This window comes from Pollachius pollachius (genome assembly GCF_949987615.1).
Source record: "Pollachius pollachius genome assembly, chromosome: 4".
Lineage (NCBI taxonomy): Eukaryota > Metazoa > Chordata > Actinopteri > Gadiformes > Gadidae > Pollachius > Pollachius pollachius.
The window spans coordinates 13,976,147-13,996,767 of record NC_136937.1 but is presented as its reverse complement, the minus strand read 5'-3'; the positions used below and the strand labels follow the sequence as shown (position 1 = coordinate 13,996,767).

Genomic DNA, 20,621 nt, shown 5'->3' with positions numbered 1-20,621 from the left:
AGTTCCGTTCCCAATGTCATATCATTCATCGCCATTATGTATTGCATTCACCACACACACACACACACACACACACACACACACACACACACACATATACACACACCCATACACAAATGTAGTACAAAAAAAAAAAGTACAAGAGCAACACACATACAAAGAATATCCAGACCCATGTTGGCACAAACACATACATCAAGGCATACCAGCAGAATACACACAAATCTACACACACACAGCGGTCAACTGGCGGGCCGGCCAGCCTGTGTGTATCTGAGGGAGCTGTTCAGCCAGGCGGGCTTGATGCATTGACACTGGATTCTCACCATAAGCAGCTGTCAGGTATTCCCCAGGCGATTAATCTTCTGGTATCATGAACCACTAACCACTTTCTAAACTTTAATAAAACATTTTGCAGTATTACACAACTCAGAACAAATTAGCAGTTTGTTTGTGTATTTATGTGTGTATTTATTTTAAAGTTCAAATGAACTGTATAATGAACTGTTTCATGGTATATTTCAGTTTTTGGAGTTAAATGTAATGGTGTTAGTGACAGCTTGGAACTGTATAGATCTCTGTCGAGTTTTTAAATGCTTTCTGAGAAAAATGAATCTGAACTGTTTTCTCCCTACTTCCTCAACTTTCTTGTCATACACTAAGTCAGATAAATTAATTATGAAAACAGGTGTACTTGGGTAACACGGCCTCTCTCGTCATCCCAATGACGAGAGAAGGACCTCATTCTGGGCATGCCGTCACAGGCCAAAAAGGTTTCAGCTATTCAGTAGAAAAGCAGACATTGCCAAATTTATAGTTGAGCAGCATACTTTAATAGTCAAAACCAATATATTTCAGAGGCGTGGAAAGTAGAAGGCATCTTTTATTAGCAAAGATAAAGAAATACCCTGTTCTCTTGTTTGGAATTATTTTAAAAGAAAACAGTTAAAAAAATACACTTTGGTTTCAAACATAAACTCAAGTGGTAACCCTGGAACAATTGATAAAAAAACCTGCTTTGTAGAGCAATTCATAATAAAAAAAAAGCGTAGAGTCTGCGTCTCCATTTAAAACTTTACAAAGAACAGTGGTCATGGACTCGTGGTTAAAAATGCGTCAGGCGGCGAGCTTCTCGGGCGTCAGCCCGTAGCGGGACGGCTCCCTGCAGACTGCGGAGAACACCTCCAGGAGGCAGAACGCGTCTGTGGCTGGAGAACCAGGGAGACACAGAGAACATCAACACAAGACAAGTTGGGTTTCCCACTGAACACACAGACACAGCTTGTTTGTAGCAAGAACGAAACCAGCTCCATTAAACATCCATTAAGAAAAATAACACACAACTGCAACGGAGCAATGAACCCTGGAGAGTTCAAGTTGTTTACCAGAGAGGAGGAATGGAGAATGTTTCCTTCAGGCCCCCAGTCTGGGGCCAGAGACGGAAGGCTGTGTGGATGGATGGCTCCCTGTAGCGCACACACACACACACACACACACACACACACACACAGACACACACACACACACACACACACACACACACACACACACACACACACACACACACACACACACACACACACACACACACCCCGGCAGGGTTTTTACCTGCATATCTAATCTGGCTCTGGTGAAGGGGCCTCCGCTCCCAGTAGGACAGTTGCTCCCTCTTGTCCAGTGGCTTTCCCAGGACGTGCTGCACCAGTTGACTCAGGCCTTTCTCCGCCGTGCGCTTGACTTTCAACCGCTTTATCTGCAGGGCCGGACGGGAGGGTAGAAGGAGTATAAACAAGTTGTCTCAACCAAAGGTTCAAGGCAAAAAAAAACAACAATCTGCTTCGTTTTCATTTGAAAATCTAATTATATGTAGCCACATAATATAGGATGGAGTGACATTGGCGGTGCAGCGGGCAGTGCTACCTCTTGGTGAACCGAGTGCAGGTCCAGCACACGGGCCATCTTCAGGGGCTCCGGGAGAGACCAGGTGGTCTGGAGGTACTTGAGGTCTCCTCCCAGATCATAGCCTTCAAGAGGAGTAGAGGAAGGAACCGGGATGAAAGGCACAGCCTGGTTCTCATACCCTTCATTCGGACTGAGAACATGTCTCTCTTTTGCCAGCATCAGCTGGTTCGCCAGGGTATCACAAGATTAAACGATATAGGGACAGGACACAGTGAATAGAAATATCTAGCTAATAAAGTAAAACGTCAAAAGACAATCGTAAAGGAAGCCGTCAGATCACGAATGGTTGTTAATAAGGTGCTTCTTTTGGCGGTATTTATTTAAACATGGTACTGCGTAAGGTATACAAGCATTCAACGCGCGTTTGGAACGGGACGTCTTTTAAGCCTGTATATCTAAAATGCCCTCGAACAGGCCTGATCCAGCCACCATCTCGGTTCTCAGCGGTAGCGGTGAGCGGCAGCAGATCGCTGAGGGCCTTCCGTTGCCTCTCCGGAGCTCTTCTCTTGCCCCGACTCGGCTCCCTTTAGCAAGCCTCCTCACCTAGCTTCCGGACCTTGGTGTCACATAGGAAGGACTTCATAAAGTCCAGCGTGCTGGGGTGCTGCCAGAGGCCCGCCGAGCACATGTCCACTATGAAGACCTGGTCCAGGACGGCCAGCTGGATCAGGGCCACGCGCTGGGGCACCACACAGCCGAAGCCCGCCCGCCACTCCATGTCCACCCCCACCGTCCCGCCTTCCTGGGGAGCCACCAGGGACGCTTTTCAGATGAGATTACTTAGGCTACTTCACTTATACACACACCTTTTATTTTGAAAGTCAAGTCTAAGCTTTTGGAAAATAAATCAAGTCTATCAAACTGATTGTAGCGTTACAGTATTATGTTGATACTTGACCCTGCCGTTTAAAAGGACTGAAGAATAGCGACACATTATTTATATTCATATAAATATAGCTGTATTTATATTTTTGTATCGGGCAGCTGTACCTTGAACACCAGCTCTCGGCACTGCTGCAGGTCCTCCACAGTGCCCAGGAAGTGGATGTTGTCCCTGCCGATGGGCAGCTGGTAGTAGCGGTCAGAGTGATGCTTTGGCACGGCCCACTCCTGGGGTGTGGCATTCAGACAAGACTTTCTGAAGCGAAGATCAAGTCATTGGGGGTGCACGTGAATTAGAAATTCGGGGGGTTAATCCTCGGTGCCAATAGAACGGTAGACAGTTATGGGTGAACTTGAGGTCATGACAGTGGATACAGTGACAGCGCATTGTCTGGGCTGGATCAACTGAGACTAGCATCTGACTTTTAAATAACAAAGCATACATTGTTCCAGACAATATTATGAACACACTGAGTTATGATAAGAGGTCTATTTCGATGAGTTTATAGCATACCAATTTATCAAAAACATTTAAAATCAAAAGCTTACAGAAAATACATATATTTTCTTCATATTTGCAGTGCAACCAAAAAATAAAATCCTAAAAACATATGCGTCTGTGCCAGTATTTTCGTGTGCCTCAGGCTTAAGGGTACACCAAGATTGTGGTGGGGACGTCTGGATTTCTATTCTGAAGAGAAGGCTTGGCCTATGTCTGATGACCTCATTAAGTCCACCTGTGTTTTGTCAACTTACTGTGTGTTTGGTCCATCTCTGAACTTCCTTGACAACTGGGCCGCATGTTTTGAACTAGTATAATTTGGCAAAAGTGCGTCCAGATATATTTGCATCTCAGGGTCATCTGCTATAATTGCCTAAGAACAAACATTAGATATGGTCAAACAATATAGTAATATATGCATTTAAAATGAGAGGGCCGGCATGCATATCTGCTAGTAAAGCCTATTTACCTTTGTGTGGTCGCTCCAGTTTTCCTCATCAATATCTTTCTATAAAGAAAAGTGGATTAATATTTCTTTCTTTGAGAACTTGCCAACTCTTCCTCCCCACAACATACTCTTCACAACAAAGAAGCAGAGGTGCATTGCAAAACAAATTATCAAAGCTTTGAATGGAGATCACTTTGAAAACACAGCATAATTCCTATGTTGTGGTTTAACCGTTGGTTAGCCTGCGGTCCATCTACTCACCCGATTGAATCTTTTCTCCATGAGGAATCGCAGGGTGCCTTTCTTCCTCATGTGCACCGAGTGGTGACACAGGGCTGGGAGCAGAGAGGAAACTCCTTGTCTGTTTCTGGCTTTTAAATGAGTACACACACACATACACACACGCGCACACACACCCTTACCTGGATCAATGTTGAACTTCCCAATGAGTCGAAATACGTGCTTGGAGAGAACCTTTGGCGTCAACTGGTTTATGTGAAACTGGTTTAGGACGAGATCAGGGTACATCCTGTCCATAAACAAAAAAACCTGCATTTAAAACCACGATCCACAAGACGTGATGCATACATGGGACTATGTATGCGTTTGCTGTTCACATCGCCCGTACCCGCTGAGGAAGTCTTGGGTGATGCGGGGGTCAACCCAGGAGTCCAGCAGGGTGACCAGACGCAGCTCCAGGTGAGGATGTCCGTACACAAAGGACTCCGCTAACGTCACCTTGTCCTGTAGTAGGAGGGGGATGCACATCTGGGGTGGGGGGGGGGGGGGGGGGGGGGGAACCGGTATTAGATCATGTGGTTTAAGCAGAGGTTGAAGGATTTCTAGTCCCAACATGGATGTAAATCTGAGGGAATAAGGATGATGTGTACAAACGGAGAAGAGGTTGATATTTACATATAATCATATGTGGGTTTCACAATTACTCATCGAGTAAACATTATATGGTACAGTAGATAGACGAATTGAAGGATTCGCCCTACATACATGAAACCCCCAACCATAACACCACACACCACACATAAAAAGCATGTTCTTACATCTTCCATGTCTAGCGCGAGTTGCAATCCCATCTTCACACTGAACACCGCCGCCTGGGGATGAGAAAGGAAAGGTATTTTTAAGAGTCCTCCATCTCGCACCGATGAGGCAGATCATGGCGCTGTCACACCAAAATTGTACCGGGGGCGAAAATTGTACCGCCTACGTAATCCGTGTCGAAACATTACGTCATCGATAGACGCGATTGTTCATTGCCAGGCAGGTTTCATAAAACATTTGCGCTCATGTTGCCAAAGACGAAATAACATAATACAGATAACACCTGTTTTTACTTTATATTTGTATTGTATTGAATTTAGCTAGTAAACTGAGTGTTTAAAGTGTATTGTAGTTTATATTTGTATTGTATTTAATTGTTTAATCAAAGTCAGCTAGTAAACTGAGTGTTTAAAGTGTATCGTAGTCTAGCTAGCTTGTGTTAATTTAATTTAGATAATAGACGTCATCGTTTGACGCGATCGCCTGTTGCCAGGCAACGTTCGACACCATCATCAGTTGCCAGGCAGGTTTGGAATTTTCGAACGCAGATTACGTAGGCGGTACAATTTTCGCCCCCCGTAACAATTTTGGTGTGACAGTGCCAGTGAGAGCACCTCCACCCACCTCGCAGTGAAGGTTGAGGCCCTTCAGCCGGGCCACGTGCTGGGTGAGGGCCGCCGGCTCCATCAGCCGGAGCTGGTAGATGTCTATGATGGGGTTGGCCACCCCCGGCAGGCGCTCCGTCACCAGCTCCAGGGCGCGCTGGCGCAGGGGCAGGGCCTGCTCTTCAGGGAGCGACGCCAGGCTCACCTGTAGGGTGAGGTCAACAGAGGGGATCACCTGATTGATTTTATATGTGTTCTTTATCGTACCGTTATTCATCCAGGTTGAACACATTGAGATTAAACATTTAGAGATAAAGTTAAATGTATGTGAACAGGGTTCAAATATTTATTTGTGACTGCTAGAGTGGACAAATCAACCCACAAAGCAACTGTTTTAATCGGTGTTAATGAACGCTATAAATTCATCAAGACTAGGAATGTGTAGAATTAAACTATTAAACTATACTCTACAATTAAACTAGTTTGGTCTTATCACAGGTAGAATGCACAGGATTCTTATTGAAACATTTGACCAAGAATTGATCCAAGCGTTCCAGAAGATTACAAATTATAATATATATTAAGTTATATATAGCTTAAAACATAGCTTCCTTAGAAATAATACAATAAAAGAAAACTGTTGCTCAAGGCTTCAGAATTACACTTAAATGCTTAGCATTCTGTTTGAGATTAGAAAACCAAAACAGCCCTTGTTTCCCAGATTGAGGGAATAAACAATAAAAATAATCATTAGTCTCAGCCCTCATATCCATGGAGCTCCGAGGTCAGAGGTCACCGTTTTCTTTTGGCCGCTGACCTGTGGGTGGTCCTTGAGCCAATGCTGGAACTCCAGCAGGACACTCTGTTTGAGGTCGGCGGGCTTCTTGTAGACGGTGCAGCCCTCCAGGATGGTGAGCAGGGCCTCCAGGGGCCGGGCCACCTGGGAGAAGCCCTGGGAGGCCACCGCGCGCAGCTGGGTGGGGGAGATGACACGGGGAATGTGGAGAGAGAGAGAGGGCTGGTGAGAGGAGGAGGAGGAGGAGGAGGAGGGGAGCTGGGGAGATGCACCGTTCAAAGGCCTGGGGGGGGGGGGGGGGGGGGGATCGTGACTGGCATTAAAGGGGCTGTGAAGTAGCTGGGGGGGGGGATGTTTCATTGGATGTTTGGGATTTTTGTTTTTCTAGCACTTTCAGATTCATCATCACTTACTATAAGAAACATTTTCATTAAGTCTTGTAATCACAGCGGTAATTGACATGTCTGAAAGGCAAATCAATGACACACAAATTAGATGTGGTGAGGTGGGTAAATAGGTGTGTATTTGGTGCCAAGGTTGATTGAATGATTGTCTGGGCCTTAGAAGAATGTTTGATGCAGGATGGGAATCAAACCCCTCTTGACATAATGGACCCGATGCGTCGTTCTGACTCACTCCGGTCCACTCCTTATTGTTCCACAGAAGTGCGATGTCCAGTCTGAGCTCATTAGGGTCGATACCTGTAGGTGCACATGGAAAAAACACACACAGGTCAAGTTACACTCTGACCATTAGCCAAGGCAATATGTAATTAAGGCATATTTCTTTGCTAATATTCATCTGCCAATATAGCTTTCCATTTCTGGCATTCACTCACAATGCCACATTGTGAATATTGGTGACCAGTTACTTTGTAATGACGACCGTATAGGTTTCTTTGATCACATCACTGTTCTCATTTAATAAAACAGCTGTTAGAGGCAAAAAATGTAATACTGGCATCTTCTTTCTATTCTGTTATTATATCAGTGACTAAGATAATCATTCACGCTACACATTACAGACTACAGTTGCAACTAATGGACCTGCGTTTAGTCAATCACCACCACCAGTAATCACTATGACTTTTGGAAACCCAACCCAAATTAAAAATCTCTTTGATCAATAATACATTATGCACATAAATATTTATTATTTTCATTCTACCATACTTAGAGGGGGCAGTTTGTGGCTTACATTGCCCGCATTGGACATAGATGTTGTAAACAGGCTTCATGCGAGGCTTAGGGGTAGCATGTTGAACAGGCAGAGTAAAGCAGCCATAACAACAGCTGAGGCTCGCCGGGTAGTTACGGAGGAACCCGGCATTAGCTCTGCATTCCACTCCGATCTGCAGCCAAAATACTCTGGGGAAGACGACGAGGCCCTCTCTCCCCCCTAACGGCCACGACGGGGAAACAGGGTTGCAGAAACAAGAGAGGTGTGTGGTTGTTTTTCTTTAGGGGGGGGGGGGGGGGCAGGCTCTCAGTCTGTGTGCGTTCTCCATGGATGGGTCTTGAGAGCACCAGCTTTTCTTTCTTCCCCTCTTTAACGGCCCCTGTTTTGTCTAAGCATTCCCTAGGAATTCGCCGTCACTGAAGCAAGCCGGCTCCAAAATAGTTACGTTGCAATGTAATGCGACCTGTCCGACTTCTCTTTTTGCAAAAGAAAAACATTCACATGGATTCATTGAGAGTTCCCCTATTGTAGGGGAACTCTCATTAAAACAAAATCCTATTTTGTTTTAATGTTTCTATTTGAAAAAAACATCGCCCAATCCCTCTCACCCAGCTCGGTGAATTCCCACCAGAGACAAACGTGCATACGTGCACTGGTACATGAGCGTTTGGATGTGAACAGGGAGGGACGATTGAACTCGGCTCCGAGTCTTTGAACCGCAGAGAGGGTATGACGCGGTGGGAATGGTGGTAGAGCGGTCGTTAGGAACAAGCGGATGGGGGCGAGAGGGGAAGAGTGGAGGGGGGGCTCCGTAGGAATGTGGAACATGTGTCGTCACCGGAGGGACCGGGCTAGCGTGTGGACAGGGCTTGAGGAATTCTCCTAAAACACAAGACACACATGTTCCTCTGGGGGAGCTGAAGGTGTTGTTACAATTGTTAAATCCTTTGCGTGAAGGTTATTTCTTTTTAAAACTTTGTATTCATATTCTGACAAAGCGTGGTTTTGGACACATTTAATTGGCTTGTCTTCCTAGCATGCTCTGTGCTTCCGCATTTTGCCATGTGAATGTAGATGGGAGATGATAAGGCAGGTCCAACGATAGGTTTTCACGTTCACACTGGTCAATTCCCAAAAAAACGTTAAACTTGTGCGAGAACATCATTTGACTGTCAATGGCCAACCACAAACAGACAAAGAACCTTCAGCTCCCCATCAAACACGGCCTCTACTCCCGTGCAGAAGCCTTCCTGCTGAGGGTTCGAACCTTTCTCTTGCTGAGTTGTTGTATAGCGGACTGCAGCCACTGGTACATCTGACGCTTCACTTGCAGGCTCACATGTGGTCATGCTAATGCTGCACGGCGAAACATTAAACCCTGGAAAACCCTGCGTGGTTAAGTCACTTCATTGTGCGGCTAAAAGTCAGCGTCAAGATACTAAATTCCCCTCCTCAAACTCTGAAGAAAAAGGAATTGAATCCTCTGTTAAAACCCTAGTGTGAGATTTGTTATTCCGTCTGTTTCTGTTTTCATTATCTCGTTCAGGCTTTGCGAGAACATATTGATCATTGTCGCCTAGATGTAACAAAGAACTAGCCATCGTAAATGAAAGACGTGTGAACGGTGATCCTGATGGAAGGATGCGAGTTGGCTGTGTTGTGAGTGTTGTAAGAGGGTGTGTTGTGTAAGAGTGTGTTACAAACCCTCTGCAACTTGATCCATCCTTCACAACAGGAGGTCAGCCTTTCGTGGGTGATTGGCTCCTGAAGAGGAGGAAGACAGAATTGCAGGCGATTATATCGTTTTAAACATCGTCATTCAATGGTCCGGGTTCAGGAAGTCAAAATCAAAATAGTTTTCAAGCGTCTGTATTGCTCTCATGTATGTGCAGCTCTGAAGTCCACTCGATTTGTATTTGTTTCACCCTTAAACCCTGTCACAGTCTCAAAGGGCTTCACAGGCCACATTTTATGGCACCCTCCTTGTCTTGAGGAAACATAACTCAAATCGCGGTTCATCGAAAAAGGTTCATGAGGGAGGACCTAACAATTCAAGACCCCTCTGGCCAAGTTGAGTTCATAAGCTACTTCCAACAACACACGTAGCTTTGTTCTGAGCCCCATAGGACCAATGTCTAGCAACGTGAGAGTGAATTGTGATATGAATTACAAATTGTGAGAGCTAGGGCAGAAAGGAAATGTGTGGGAACACAAACCTGAGAAAGGTTAAGAAGTTATTTGACGGCGAGATTTTTATTTTATGTTTACAAATAGGACCTTTCTCCTTTTAGGACCTTTCTCACTCAACTATAATCACGAAATAACCCTAGCTCCAAGTGTGTGCGTGTGTGTGTATGTGTGTGTGTGTGTGTGTGTTTAAGGAGAAGTACGATTTTCATTTACAACACAGCTGGGTAAGGTCTCCACAGTTATGTTGTAGCGCCACCTACCAGACACACGGTTCATTACATCGCTTGCTTGGGGGAACCAGAATAATCTAGATAAACGTGTAAGAACAATAGGACAAATCTCAGACTATCAACTAGTGGGATAAAGGCCATAGCTCTACATAGATCTGACACACATTTTGAGTTGCATGATGCCAGATGTATATAAAGCTAATGGAAACAGACTGTGGGCTATCATCCGGTTGAGCCACAATCAGGCAAGTCCCAGTGTTTAAACCGTTGTAACACCGCACAACTAGTCCTATAGTCAGTTCATGCCATGAGGTTTTCTATTACAACTCTTTATTTGTATGTCGCTCCGTGGATTACAAAGTACCCTATCATTGCGAGGCTGTCTGGTATCAGCTCGGGTGAGGGACAGGACTGGCATTAACCGTGTTATTGGGCTGGAAACAAGGGTATTTTGTCCTGTTACGAATTTGAAAGATAAAAAATATCCACACACTTTTCGTAATGTTTATCCGCTTTCTTTCGCTTTTGTTTAATACTCTCAAATAGCTTACTTTCTTTACCGTTTCTGTGTCCCAGCTGGTCGTCTCCTTTGCTTGCCACTTCCGTGTTTATGTCTGGTTCGGGACGAGCGTCAGACCAGTCACTGTACGTCACCGTCGGTACTTCTCGGCTGTCTCCGTCGACGGCCACATAGCAGGGGAACGGTCGTCGACAAACAAACCTTGGTTGAGGTGGAGAGATTGTTGATTTCAGGTGAGTTAAGGTTTCTATTTTTTGATTTATGATTATCCATTAAAATGTTGATAAATACCGCATGAATAGCAAGATTGTAAACACCTCTGGTCTATTTCAATAGTATATTTCCAAAACTATTATCTTTGATATTTTCTGTTATCCTGAAAATATTAATCACGTTTAAATCAAAAACGATTGATTTCACCGGTGATTAAGTGGGATGCAAAACAATCTGGTTAACCCGCGGTGTTAACAGCACACTGCAAACTCAGGGACTGAGACCAGTAGACTCAGGGACTGGAACCAGTAGACTCAGGAACTGAACCAGTAGACTCAGGGACTGAACCAGTAGACTTAGGGACTGATCCAGTAGACTCAGGGACTGGAACCAGTAGATTCAGGAACTGGTACCAGTAGACTCAGGGAATGGTTAGAGTAGACTAAGGGACTGATAATAATATAATATAATATAATGTCATGCAAAACTTACCTTTACATCGGTTTATGGCAAGCGGATCGTGGCATGTTCTATCAGTATAACTGTTTAACTGTTAAACTGTCATACTGATAGAACGTGCCAGGATCTGCTTAAATTGTGTATAGAAATTATTTTTTAGCAACTAACAATATGATTTTTTTAATGATTCACACTGAATATTAACCGAAGGACCAGTAAGCCTACTAATTAATTTCCAGATAGTATTTTTTCATATATAATATGAAATATGTGAATCCTAATATCATTAAGTTGCATACTGCAAAAGAGACCAGTACTCCTACTACTACTAGTCCTAATAGGCAAAGGCGGATGTTTTAGTGGGTGCCATGGTTACAATGGATGGTCCCGCAACGTTACAAGTTTGTGCCCCTTGTGGTCTCGCGAGAAAGTAAACCAGTCTGCGTGTGTGTTTGTATGTATGTGTGTCTATTCGTAGCCTCTTATGTTTGCAGCCTCTCTTTTACAAAGCAACATCCCTCTTGTAAGGAGCCCGTGTTCTGTTCACAGGACTACGTCCAATGTAGTTGTCCGTCAGAGAGCCGACCCGGACGGTTGACTAAAGAGTGTGTGGTATCTGGGCTAAATATACCACTGTGACAGACTGCTGGTCTGGGGTGTTTAGCAACTAGCAGCTAGCTAGCTAGCCAGTGAGACAGGGGCGCTAGCTAGCTGGAACAGCGAGATGGAGTGGTCAGGTCACGCAGGGGGGAGAATAACCCCAGATCGGCAGCATGGCACCACCGAAGCTGGTTCTACTCTATGGAGCTCCGATGTCCCGTCTCCTCTCCGACAGGTAACAGAGAGTGGTCTATTTTTATCAGCTGTTAACTACTAAGACTTGATGGCGATGGTATGAAAGCCAACTAGTGCTAAGCCTGTTCTTGGGAGTGTGTGACTGAGAGACATGCAGGTCATGTTTTACTGTGTGTTCTGGTTTTATGTCAGTATATTGTGTGATTAGAATTTCCTCATTTTATAACGCCTCGTCCCAAACTCAAGGCAGCGTCGCAGTTCATATTCAACTGGATAATAATACTGCATCAAAATATCTAACTCTTTCAAACGAAGTTCATAGCGCACTGGGCTAGTTCTTCATTGACAACGTTACATCTATTTCAAATTTATGTTTTTTATATTTTTTAAAATATATTCCGGCAGAGCATGACGCATATATTTTTGGGGAAAACGTCATTCAGTAATTCTGCTTGTTTTGTGTTCGATTAAATTAGAAAACATAGCTATTCTTTCCATGTGCAATTATGCACTGTTGACATTCCCAGCCTATGACTGCATTGGGTAATAATAGTGGGTTGGAAACGGTACTTGGTTTTGATAGGGGGATCATGGCCGAGGAATACGTTTGTTTATTTTTAGTCCTCACCACACCCTGCGTAAAATACATTATCTGGTGAGGAAGGCGTCAGAAAACTATACTCTAATGACCTCTATTTATCCTGCACTAAATTGCACCAACCCAATCCTGGGGTAAAGTATGACTGTGGGCTTATGCGTCTATTTCAAATTTGAATCACTCATCAGCAAAGAGTGTCCTACATTACTCAACCAAAATCTGGTCTGAAATTGAATAGCATTTTTTTATATCAATAATATTGATACATAAGGGAAGGACCGCATACTGTTGGAGCAAACAAGTGGCTGCTGAAACTTCTCTACCATTCACCCCTTCCCCTTTTGTTTTGTGTTGTTGCTGCTCAGCCCGCGTCACAGGCTTCCGGCCCGCTCAGTGACAGCGCCCTGACCTCCCTGTGCCAGAGTCAACAGCGATGCGTGAAGGCGTCCATCGCGTCCGGCTGGAGCCTGGCCGAGGCCCAGCACCAGCTCTGCTCCCTGGGGCTGCACGGCTCCGAGTCCCTGGAGCAGGAGCGGGCACGCACCACGGCCTGCCCCTCGGAGCTCACCCACACCGAGGCGGAGTGGCGACGGAAGGAGAGCCTGCTGGGGGGCGGAGCTCCCCGCGGCACCAGCCACAGCCCTGTGCTCGGAGCCGTTGCTAGCTGGGATGTGTTTGATAAGGTAGCCCCGAGTGACGCAGCACTGGGGTCATGGTCATGTGTGTTGACCTCATGAACGACCGCCGATGGGAGATAAAGTTGAACATTCGGCAGAAAAGAAAAAAAGCATGATAATTATGATGATTCTGAGATTATTCACCCTGGCAGGTAAAAAATGTGGCCCCTGCGGCTGTCCTTGTTACTGTGAACGACTGTGTTTAGAAGCAGATCTCTGGTACTTGATGCAGCCGTGTTTCGTTATGAACAGGAAGATGATAGTGGCTAGAGTGTTGGGACCAGAATGTTGAGCCAGAAGGTTCTGGGTTTGATCCCTAATGTCTGAAGCCCTTCTCTAGGAGACCTTTAGCAAGGTAGCGGACCTTGCTAAAGGTCCCCCCCCTCCTAATTTATATGTTTTGTGTCCTTTCTATTCCAGAGTATAATTAACACCCCACAGACGTCCTCAGATTGTGAACAGGACAGAAGTAAAAACTTCACCCAGAAGTACGAAAATGAACTCCGACATTTTGGTGAGTCAAGCATATATAAATAGATTTGACATCCCTGACATGTGCTACTTTGCTAACTTGTCCTGTTAAATAAATCAATGCTACTAAGGTGATAGCTTCACCCGGTCATCACAATTTCCAATACCTTTTCAAGTGTACTGCTGTGGGGCAAGCATTAGCCAAAGAAAAGCCTGTTGAAGCATGTTTTTATATTTAGTAGTGTCATGCTATTGCTAATGCTATGCATCATGTCCTTCCTTTGCGTGTCCACAGGCATGCTGCGGCGCTGGGATGACAGCCAGAGGTTCCTCTCCGAGCAGCCTCTGCTAATCCGTGAGGAGACGGCCAACTACCTGATCCTCTGGTGCTTCCGGCTGCAGCAGGAAGGGGTGAGGAGATGAGCTCATGACAGACTGGGCCTTGAAGCATGTTAAAGTGGTGGGCAACCAAAATCAGTAATTTACTTCAGATTATGTTAAATGCTACCAAGTTGTGTATAAGCATCAGAAAATGTAATAAAATCCACCGCAATCTCAAATTTCTTCGGTCTGTTGATGTTGCCTACAATTCAATAAAGCTGATGGTTATTAGGTGAGGTGTATATTGCAGAGGTAGATTGTGCATTAGTGGTGGGTTGACATTAGGTTGAGAATATTCGGTCCTATCTGTGTCCTCCTCAATGTGTGTTCAAGTGAGTGTTTCTTATCAGTACAGGGTTTGTTATTTGCAGAAAGAAGCACTGATGGAGCAGGTGGCCCACCAGGCGGTTGTCATGCAGTTCATCCTAGAAATGGCCTCCAATTCCAAACAGGACCCAAGAGGCTGCTTCAGACACTTCTTCCAGAAAGCCAGGGTAAGCCACCGTCGGACATATTGGGACACGCATGGAGGAGAAACACCCTTGGCCTAAAGGCTGTGTGAACTACCGTTTTTATTTTGGTTTGCATTTCGTTTGCCCCTCTCCCATTTTGCTTATTCCCTTTTACCTCATGTCCAAAACGCATAATGGGAAATCAGGCAATAAGATGCCTGGTTTGTTACATAGAGAAAATAAGTCTTACAACTTTAATGTACATTTATTACGCTATTCAAATTACATTCCAGATTGTTATCTGACACAAACTAAGCTATTAGGACTGGCTTTTCAGGGCGACTCATTCCTCACCTAAAAGTCCTAACAATTAGTTGAACCTGCGTCATCCTTGATAAACATCCGCCAGGCTATAACTACTGATACTCCAGTCATTATTTCAGCTATTCAATGACAACGCCAGGTTTTCCTACCGTTTCCTCTCCCCCCCCTCCATGTGGGCGCAGGCGGGACAGGAGGGCTACCTCGACGTCTTCCAGGCAGAGCTGGAGGCCTTCAAGTGCCGGGTGAAGGAGTACTCGGTCAAACCCAGAGTGGACATGCCCAAAGACGGCGGGCTCCAGGGTGTGGCCCCGCGCGGCCCGCTGGACCCCAGAGAGGTCCTGGAGTCTCTGCCTCCGGTACGTTGGCAGAGCAGCCTGTCTCTTTTCTGCCGTCGGTCGGTTTACACTGACGTTGAATCGAGAACCTCTGGAGTTTGGTTCTCATAAAAAGGCTCAGAGAGTATTTAAATGGTTCAATGTTCAACAAACAACCTCATCTGTTTTGCGTTAGCAAGTCTTAACTATGGTGGGAATGAAAGTGTGAAGGGCAATCGTCATGTCTGCAGCTACATGGTAAAGGCCGTGCTGCAATGTGTGAGAAGAACTGAACATCATTCAACAAATTAGGCATCTTTCTTTAATTATTCCTAGGAGCTGAAGACGGGCTTCCAGTTGCAAGATATGCAGATTTTACAGAATGTTCTCAGCACTATGAATCCACAGGTAATGGAAATATATAATTGACTTGAAATGTTGGTGGATATACTTATCTACACTATCCCATATTCATTTCTATATGGTGCAATTTTAAACTGTTAATTAACATTAATGAATGCAGTAATACGCATTAACTAACAATGAGTATAATCAAAGCATTATCAAATACAATTTTCAAACGGTCTAGTAATAATTTACTACTGGTGTTCATGTATACTTATGGTGTTCATGTGAACTAAGGTTATAGTTTTCTTGTCAACCAAGTTTTCTTTGTTAAATTATTTAATAGAGTGAGGGTTAATAACCCTCACCATACCTCTACAATTATGCCATATAATAACGCTTATTATTGCATAAACTTTTAAATAATGGTTACTAGACCATAAGTGAACTGTTAATTAACTAAGTTCTTTGTTAGTTAATGCATATTACTGCATCAACAAATTGTAATTAATGTTCAATCAATGTGACTTTATTGGAATGTGTTGCCTTAAGTATATGCAAGGATGCATTGTGAATGACAGGCATTCTCACTGTTGCAGTAGCTTCAAGTGTTCTTTAGATGGCGCCATAAAGCCTTGGGATTCTAATCCCACTAACACATTTAGTTATTGTTTTTGTTTCATGAAATTACTGAATTCATATAAAACCTGTCTATCTATAAATCTTTCAGCAAAACAAGCTAACAATTAGAATTGATATCTTTCAGTACTTTGACTTTGAACATGTATCCACTTTTTGTAAGTTGGATTTGGATTTGAGTGTATTCACACTATAGGACAATGTCTTCCAAGTCTATTTTCAGTTGCCCTGTTCAAACAGGCACTGCAGTCTTCAAAGCCGGAAAAACTCTTTGCAAGTGTTTCTACATGCCCTCACACTGCCCCAGAGTAGACTCAAGTACGCCAGTGTTTACAAGAATGAGGAACTAGCCCCCTCTCCTGGCCCCCTTGGCTGACGGGTTGCCATTGACTGCACAGAGCATGGGTGAATCTAGGCCTGGTTTTCCAAAGAATCCAGTCCAACAGGGTATTTATTGAACATACGCCTGGTCCTCCACGGTTGGCGTCGGTGTGGTGTTGGACAGGAAACGGCCCAGGGTTGCGTAACCAACGTAATCCTGGTGTCGGGAGCACAAGGTTAATCCCGTCCCACGCCCTCTCTCTGACTCATACTTAAAAGAGAATCCTGCACTGTCTCCCTCCCACCCTAGGTGGCGGAGTACCACGTGAAGCGCTGCTTGGAGGCGGGGCTGTGGAGCAGCGCGGGCCGGTGGGACGGGAAGGAGGACTCGGGAGAGGCGGACGACGGGCGCATGATGGAGATGTCCTAGCAGAGATGAAGGTGTCCTGGCGAACGCTGATGGCAGGGAATAATCAAAGGCTTGCTGCTTCCCACAATGGCGATCTCAAAGGGCTGCGCAGACCCACGTTTGGTTGGCAGTTTGAGGACGATGATGACGGTTATGAGGGGAGTCCGCCCAAACGCTCCTACTTCCTCCTCGCCCTCCATCGCTTTAATTGCTGGGGGGGGGGGGGGGGCGCGAACGCTTTGAGTCGTGACTGATCAGGCACCGGGAGGTTTCATTCTCTGCTCTCTACTTGAATGTATGCAGCATTAAGTGGAAAGGAGTGTGTGTCGTTACACAACACACTCGTTTATTCTCGTGATTGCTCTGAATTAGATGAACATTTTGTGTAAACTAGAATTTGAGTACGACAAACATTTAACATCATTCTGGTGGCAGGTCTTTAGTAGAGGGGGTCACGGTAGGGATGAACACAGGTGTAGTCCTTGGTTTAGGGTACAGGCCTACAGATCCATCATTACCTAATGAGATACACCTGGTTCCACCCTGCTGTAACTTTTCTGTGATGAAGGCCTACAGTTGGTGGGAGATGGAAATGACAAGTGTGGACCTTTCCTGCTGCCATAGAAGATATGCTGCTTAATCTATATAAGAAATGAATGGATCAGGATGGATCCGGATGTCAAAGTAATTAAATCATTGATAAAATGACAACTCATGCAAGACACCACACTAATATGAAACACTGAAAATAATGATATCAGCAAGTGATTAGCATCACTGGACCTGTGCATAAGTCCTTTATCACCAGAGCCTACTGCGTCCCCTACGAAGCGGCATTGTACCCCACTTTTCTTTTTTTAAAGAATGTATGGCATCTATTGTAGCAAAAATGTGCCTCCCTCTGCAAAAACCAACTCATATCAACCTTGAAAGGAGAAGGGGAACTTGAGAGACCCTCTGCATGATTAATCAGCGTGCATGTCGGTCCCTGCACTGAGGATGTGACCAGTTTGGCCCATAGCCCCTTCCACCAAAAAGTGAACTGAATTGAAACACATACAACAATGCAAGCACAAAGGACTTGCCTAATGCCAAATGTTTGCTTGATAAACCGTCAACAGAGGGATTGTCTTTGTTTTTTATGGTTAAAGTTTCAAGTAGGACTAACCGAACTTGGCGACACCTGTTTTTCCAGTACTTATATCAGTAGTGTGTGTGTGCGTGTGTGTGTTAGTGTGTGAGTATAAAGACCGCTGTAGGTGGTAAACTGGGGGAAGATTGGTGCATTCACGTTGAGGGGATGAGCGGGGGGATACACTCCCACAAAGAGACCTTTTATTTTTGTACACAGACGTATGAATAACTTGCACTTTAAACCCTATTACTGTTTTTAATAGAGGCTTGAAGTGTTGATTAAGAACAGGACTTAAGACACACCATTGATCATGTTTTGTTGCTATCTAAAGAAAGTAAATCTTTACCTTTTTACCATTTCAATTTCTGCTTTAAGTTATTCAACTACATAAATTGGGCACTTCTACGTGTTCTCAGCAACAGTGTTCATTTATCCGGCAACTTCCACCCTACTGGCTCTCGTCTCCCGCCAAATTCTGCAAAATGCGCTGAAAATCGGACTCATTCAGAAATATTTCAAATGCCTTTTGTTTCTATTGGTTCAGTTTCAGAAAGTCCCTTTGCTACCGCAGCCTTGTTCAGTCCATCAAACCAGATGATATTCAGTGTCAAACAGTTGAACATATACAGTGGGGCAAAAAAGTATTTAGTCAGCCACCAATTGTGCAAGTTCTCCCACTTAAAAAGATGAGAGAGGCCTGTAATTTTCATCATAGGTATACCTCAGCTATGAGAGACAAAATGAAAAAAAAAAATCTAGAAAATCACTGTCTGATTTTTAAAGAATTTATTTGCAAATTATGGTGGAAAATAAGTATTTGGTCAATAACAAAAGGTTGTTGGCAATGACAGAGGTCAAACGTTTTCTGTAAGTCTTTACAAGGTTTTTACACACTGCTGCTGGTATTTTGGCCCATTCCTCCATGCAGATCTCCTCTAGAGCAGTGATGTTTTTGGGCCTTCGCTGGGCAACACAGACTTTCAACTCCCTCCAAAGATTTTCTATGGGGTTGAGATCTGGAGACTGGCTAGGCCACTCCAGGACCTTGAAATGCTTCTTATGAAGCCACTCCTTCGTTGCCCGGGCGGTGTGTTTGGGGTCATTGTCATGCTGAAAGACCCAACCACGTTTCATCTTCAGTGCTCTTGCTGATGGAAGGAGGTTTTCACTCAAAATCTCACGATACATGGCCCCATTCATTCTTTCCGTCACACGGATCAGACGTCCTGGTCCCTTGGCAGAAAAACAGCCCCAAAGCATGATGTTTCCACCCCCATGCTTCACTGTAGGTATGGTGTTCTTTGGATGCAACTCAGCATTCTTTCTCCTCCAAACACGACGAGTTATTTACCAAAAAGTTCTATTTTGGTTTCATCTGACCATATGACATTCTCCCAATCCTGTTCTGGATCATCCAAATGCTCTCTAGCAAACTTTCATCGGGCCCGGACATGCACTGGCTATAGCAGGGGGACACGTCTGGCACTGCAGGATTTGAGTCCCTGGCGGTGTAGTGTGTTAGTGATGGTAGCCTTTGTTACTTTGGTCCCAGCTCTCTGGAGGTCATTCACTAGGTCCCCCCGTGTGGTTCTGGGATTTTTGTTCACCGTTCTTGTGATCATTTTGACCCCACAGGGTGAGATCTTGCGTGGAGCCCCAGATCGAGGGAGATTATCAGTGGTCTTGTATGTATTCCATTTCCTAATAATTGCTCCCACAGTTGATTTCTTCACACCAAGCTGCTTACCTATTGCAGATTCAGACTTCCCAGCCTGGTGCAGGTCTACAATTGTGTTTCTGGTGTCCTTTGACAGCTCTTTGGTCTTGGCCATAGTGGAGTTTGGAGTGTGACTGTTTGAGGTTGTGGACAGGTGTCTTTTATACTGATAAGGAGTTCAAACAGGTGCCATTAATACAGGTAACGAGTGGAGGACAGAGGAGCCTCTTAAAGAAGAAGTTACAGGTCTGTGACAGCCAGAAATCTTGCTGGTTTTTAGGTGACCAAATACTTATTTTCCACCATAATTTGCAAATAAATTCTTAAAAAATCAGACAGTGATTTTCTGGATTTTTTTTTTTCATTTTGTCTCTCATAGCTGAGGTTTACCTATGATGAAAATTACAGGCCTCTCTCGTCTTTTTAAGTGGGAGAACTTGCATAATTGGTGGCTGACTAAATACTTTTTTGTCCCACTGTATATTTATATAAATATATATACACATTTATCTGTAAAACTTGATGTGGAAATGTCATTAATAGCACAGTGTAGGCTCATCATTGCTGTCATTCTTCACTATGCAAAGTAATCAACTGATGTTTTGTATTCTAGTCTGTTAAAGGAATGTCGGTGTCTTTTCTGAGAACGGGTTGATCGGCTGAGGAAGAATCATTTGGTAACATTTGGTTTGACATCTTTTGACCTTTAAGTTTGAATGGCCTTAAACAACTATAGTCTGGAAAAATGCTTTAAGTCCTTCAGAAAACCCTGTTCATTAGAAAAGGGCGGGTAACTGAATCAATGGAATAAAAAATTCAAAATAACCGTCTCCGTGTTTTGTAATAGCAACAGCAACTCTTTTTTTTTTAAATATTATGGCATAATGGAGATGTAATTTTTCTTTTTTAAACATTTGACATTCGTATATAAAATTGTACTCATATTGGACACAATATTTTGACCCAAAAAAGGGTAATGTTCAAATAATGAGCAAAAA

At 44.3% G+C, this 20,621-nt stretch overlaps 2 protein-coding genes across 4 annotated transcripts; one reads left to right on the top strand and one right to left on the bottom strand.

The window, feature by feature from the left end:
- Positions 1–816: 816 nt before the first annotated feature.
- exd3 (exonuclease 3'-5' domain containing 3) lies at positions 817–10,471 on the bottom strand. Of its 3 annotated transcripts, none has more exons than XM_079734569.1 (16): positions 10,405–10,471; positions 9,138–9,197; positions 6,891–6,955; positions 6,276–6,431; positions 5,478–5,663; positions 4,853–4,906; positions 4,423–4,562; positions 4,217–4,323; positions 4,056–4,129; positions 3,816–3,854; positions 3,601–3,719; positions 2,953–3,100; positions 2,506–2,704; positions 1,921–2,024; positions 1,609–1,753; positions 817–1,208 (listed from the first exon to the last, which is right to left on the bottom strand). In XM_079734569.1, the coding sequence occupies exons 2-16, from the start codon at positions 9,154–9,156 to the stop codon at positions 1,117–1,119; spliced, it is 1,647 nt and encodes a 548-aa protein (XP_079590695.1). In that variant the 5' UTR covers positions 9,157–9,197; positions 10,405–10,471; the 3' UTR covers positions 817–1,116. The 3 variants fall into 3 exon arrangements, with proteins under 3 accessions (XP_079590695.1, XP_079590696.1, XP_079590697.1); XM_079734570.1 differs by having other exon boundaries at positions 10,414–10,459; XM_079734571.1 differs by lacking the exon at positions 10,405–10,471 and adding an exon at positions 6,668–6,718.
- Positions 10,472–11,512: 1,041 nt separating this feature from the next.
- Positions 11,513–20,375, top strand: cdc37l1 (cell division cycle 37-like 1). Its single transcript, XM_079734927.1, has 8 exons — positions 11,513–11,880; positions 12,804–13,121; positions 13,536–13,629; positions 13,882–13,997; positions 14,339–14,461; positions 14,926–15,099; positions 15,394–15,465; positions 16,673–20,375. The coding sequence occupies exons 1-8, from the start codon at positions 11,770–11,772 to the stop codon at positions 16,790–16,792; spliced, it is 1,128 nt and encodes a 375-aa protein (XP_079591053.1). The 5' UTR covers positions 11,513–11,769; the 3' UTR covers positions 16,793–20,375.
- The last annotated feature ends 246 nt before the right edge of the window (positions 20,376–20,621 follow it).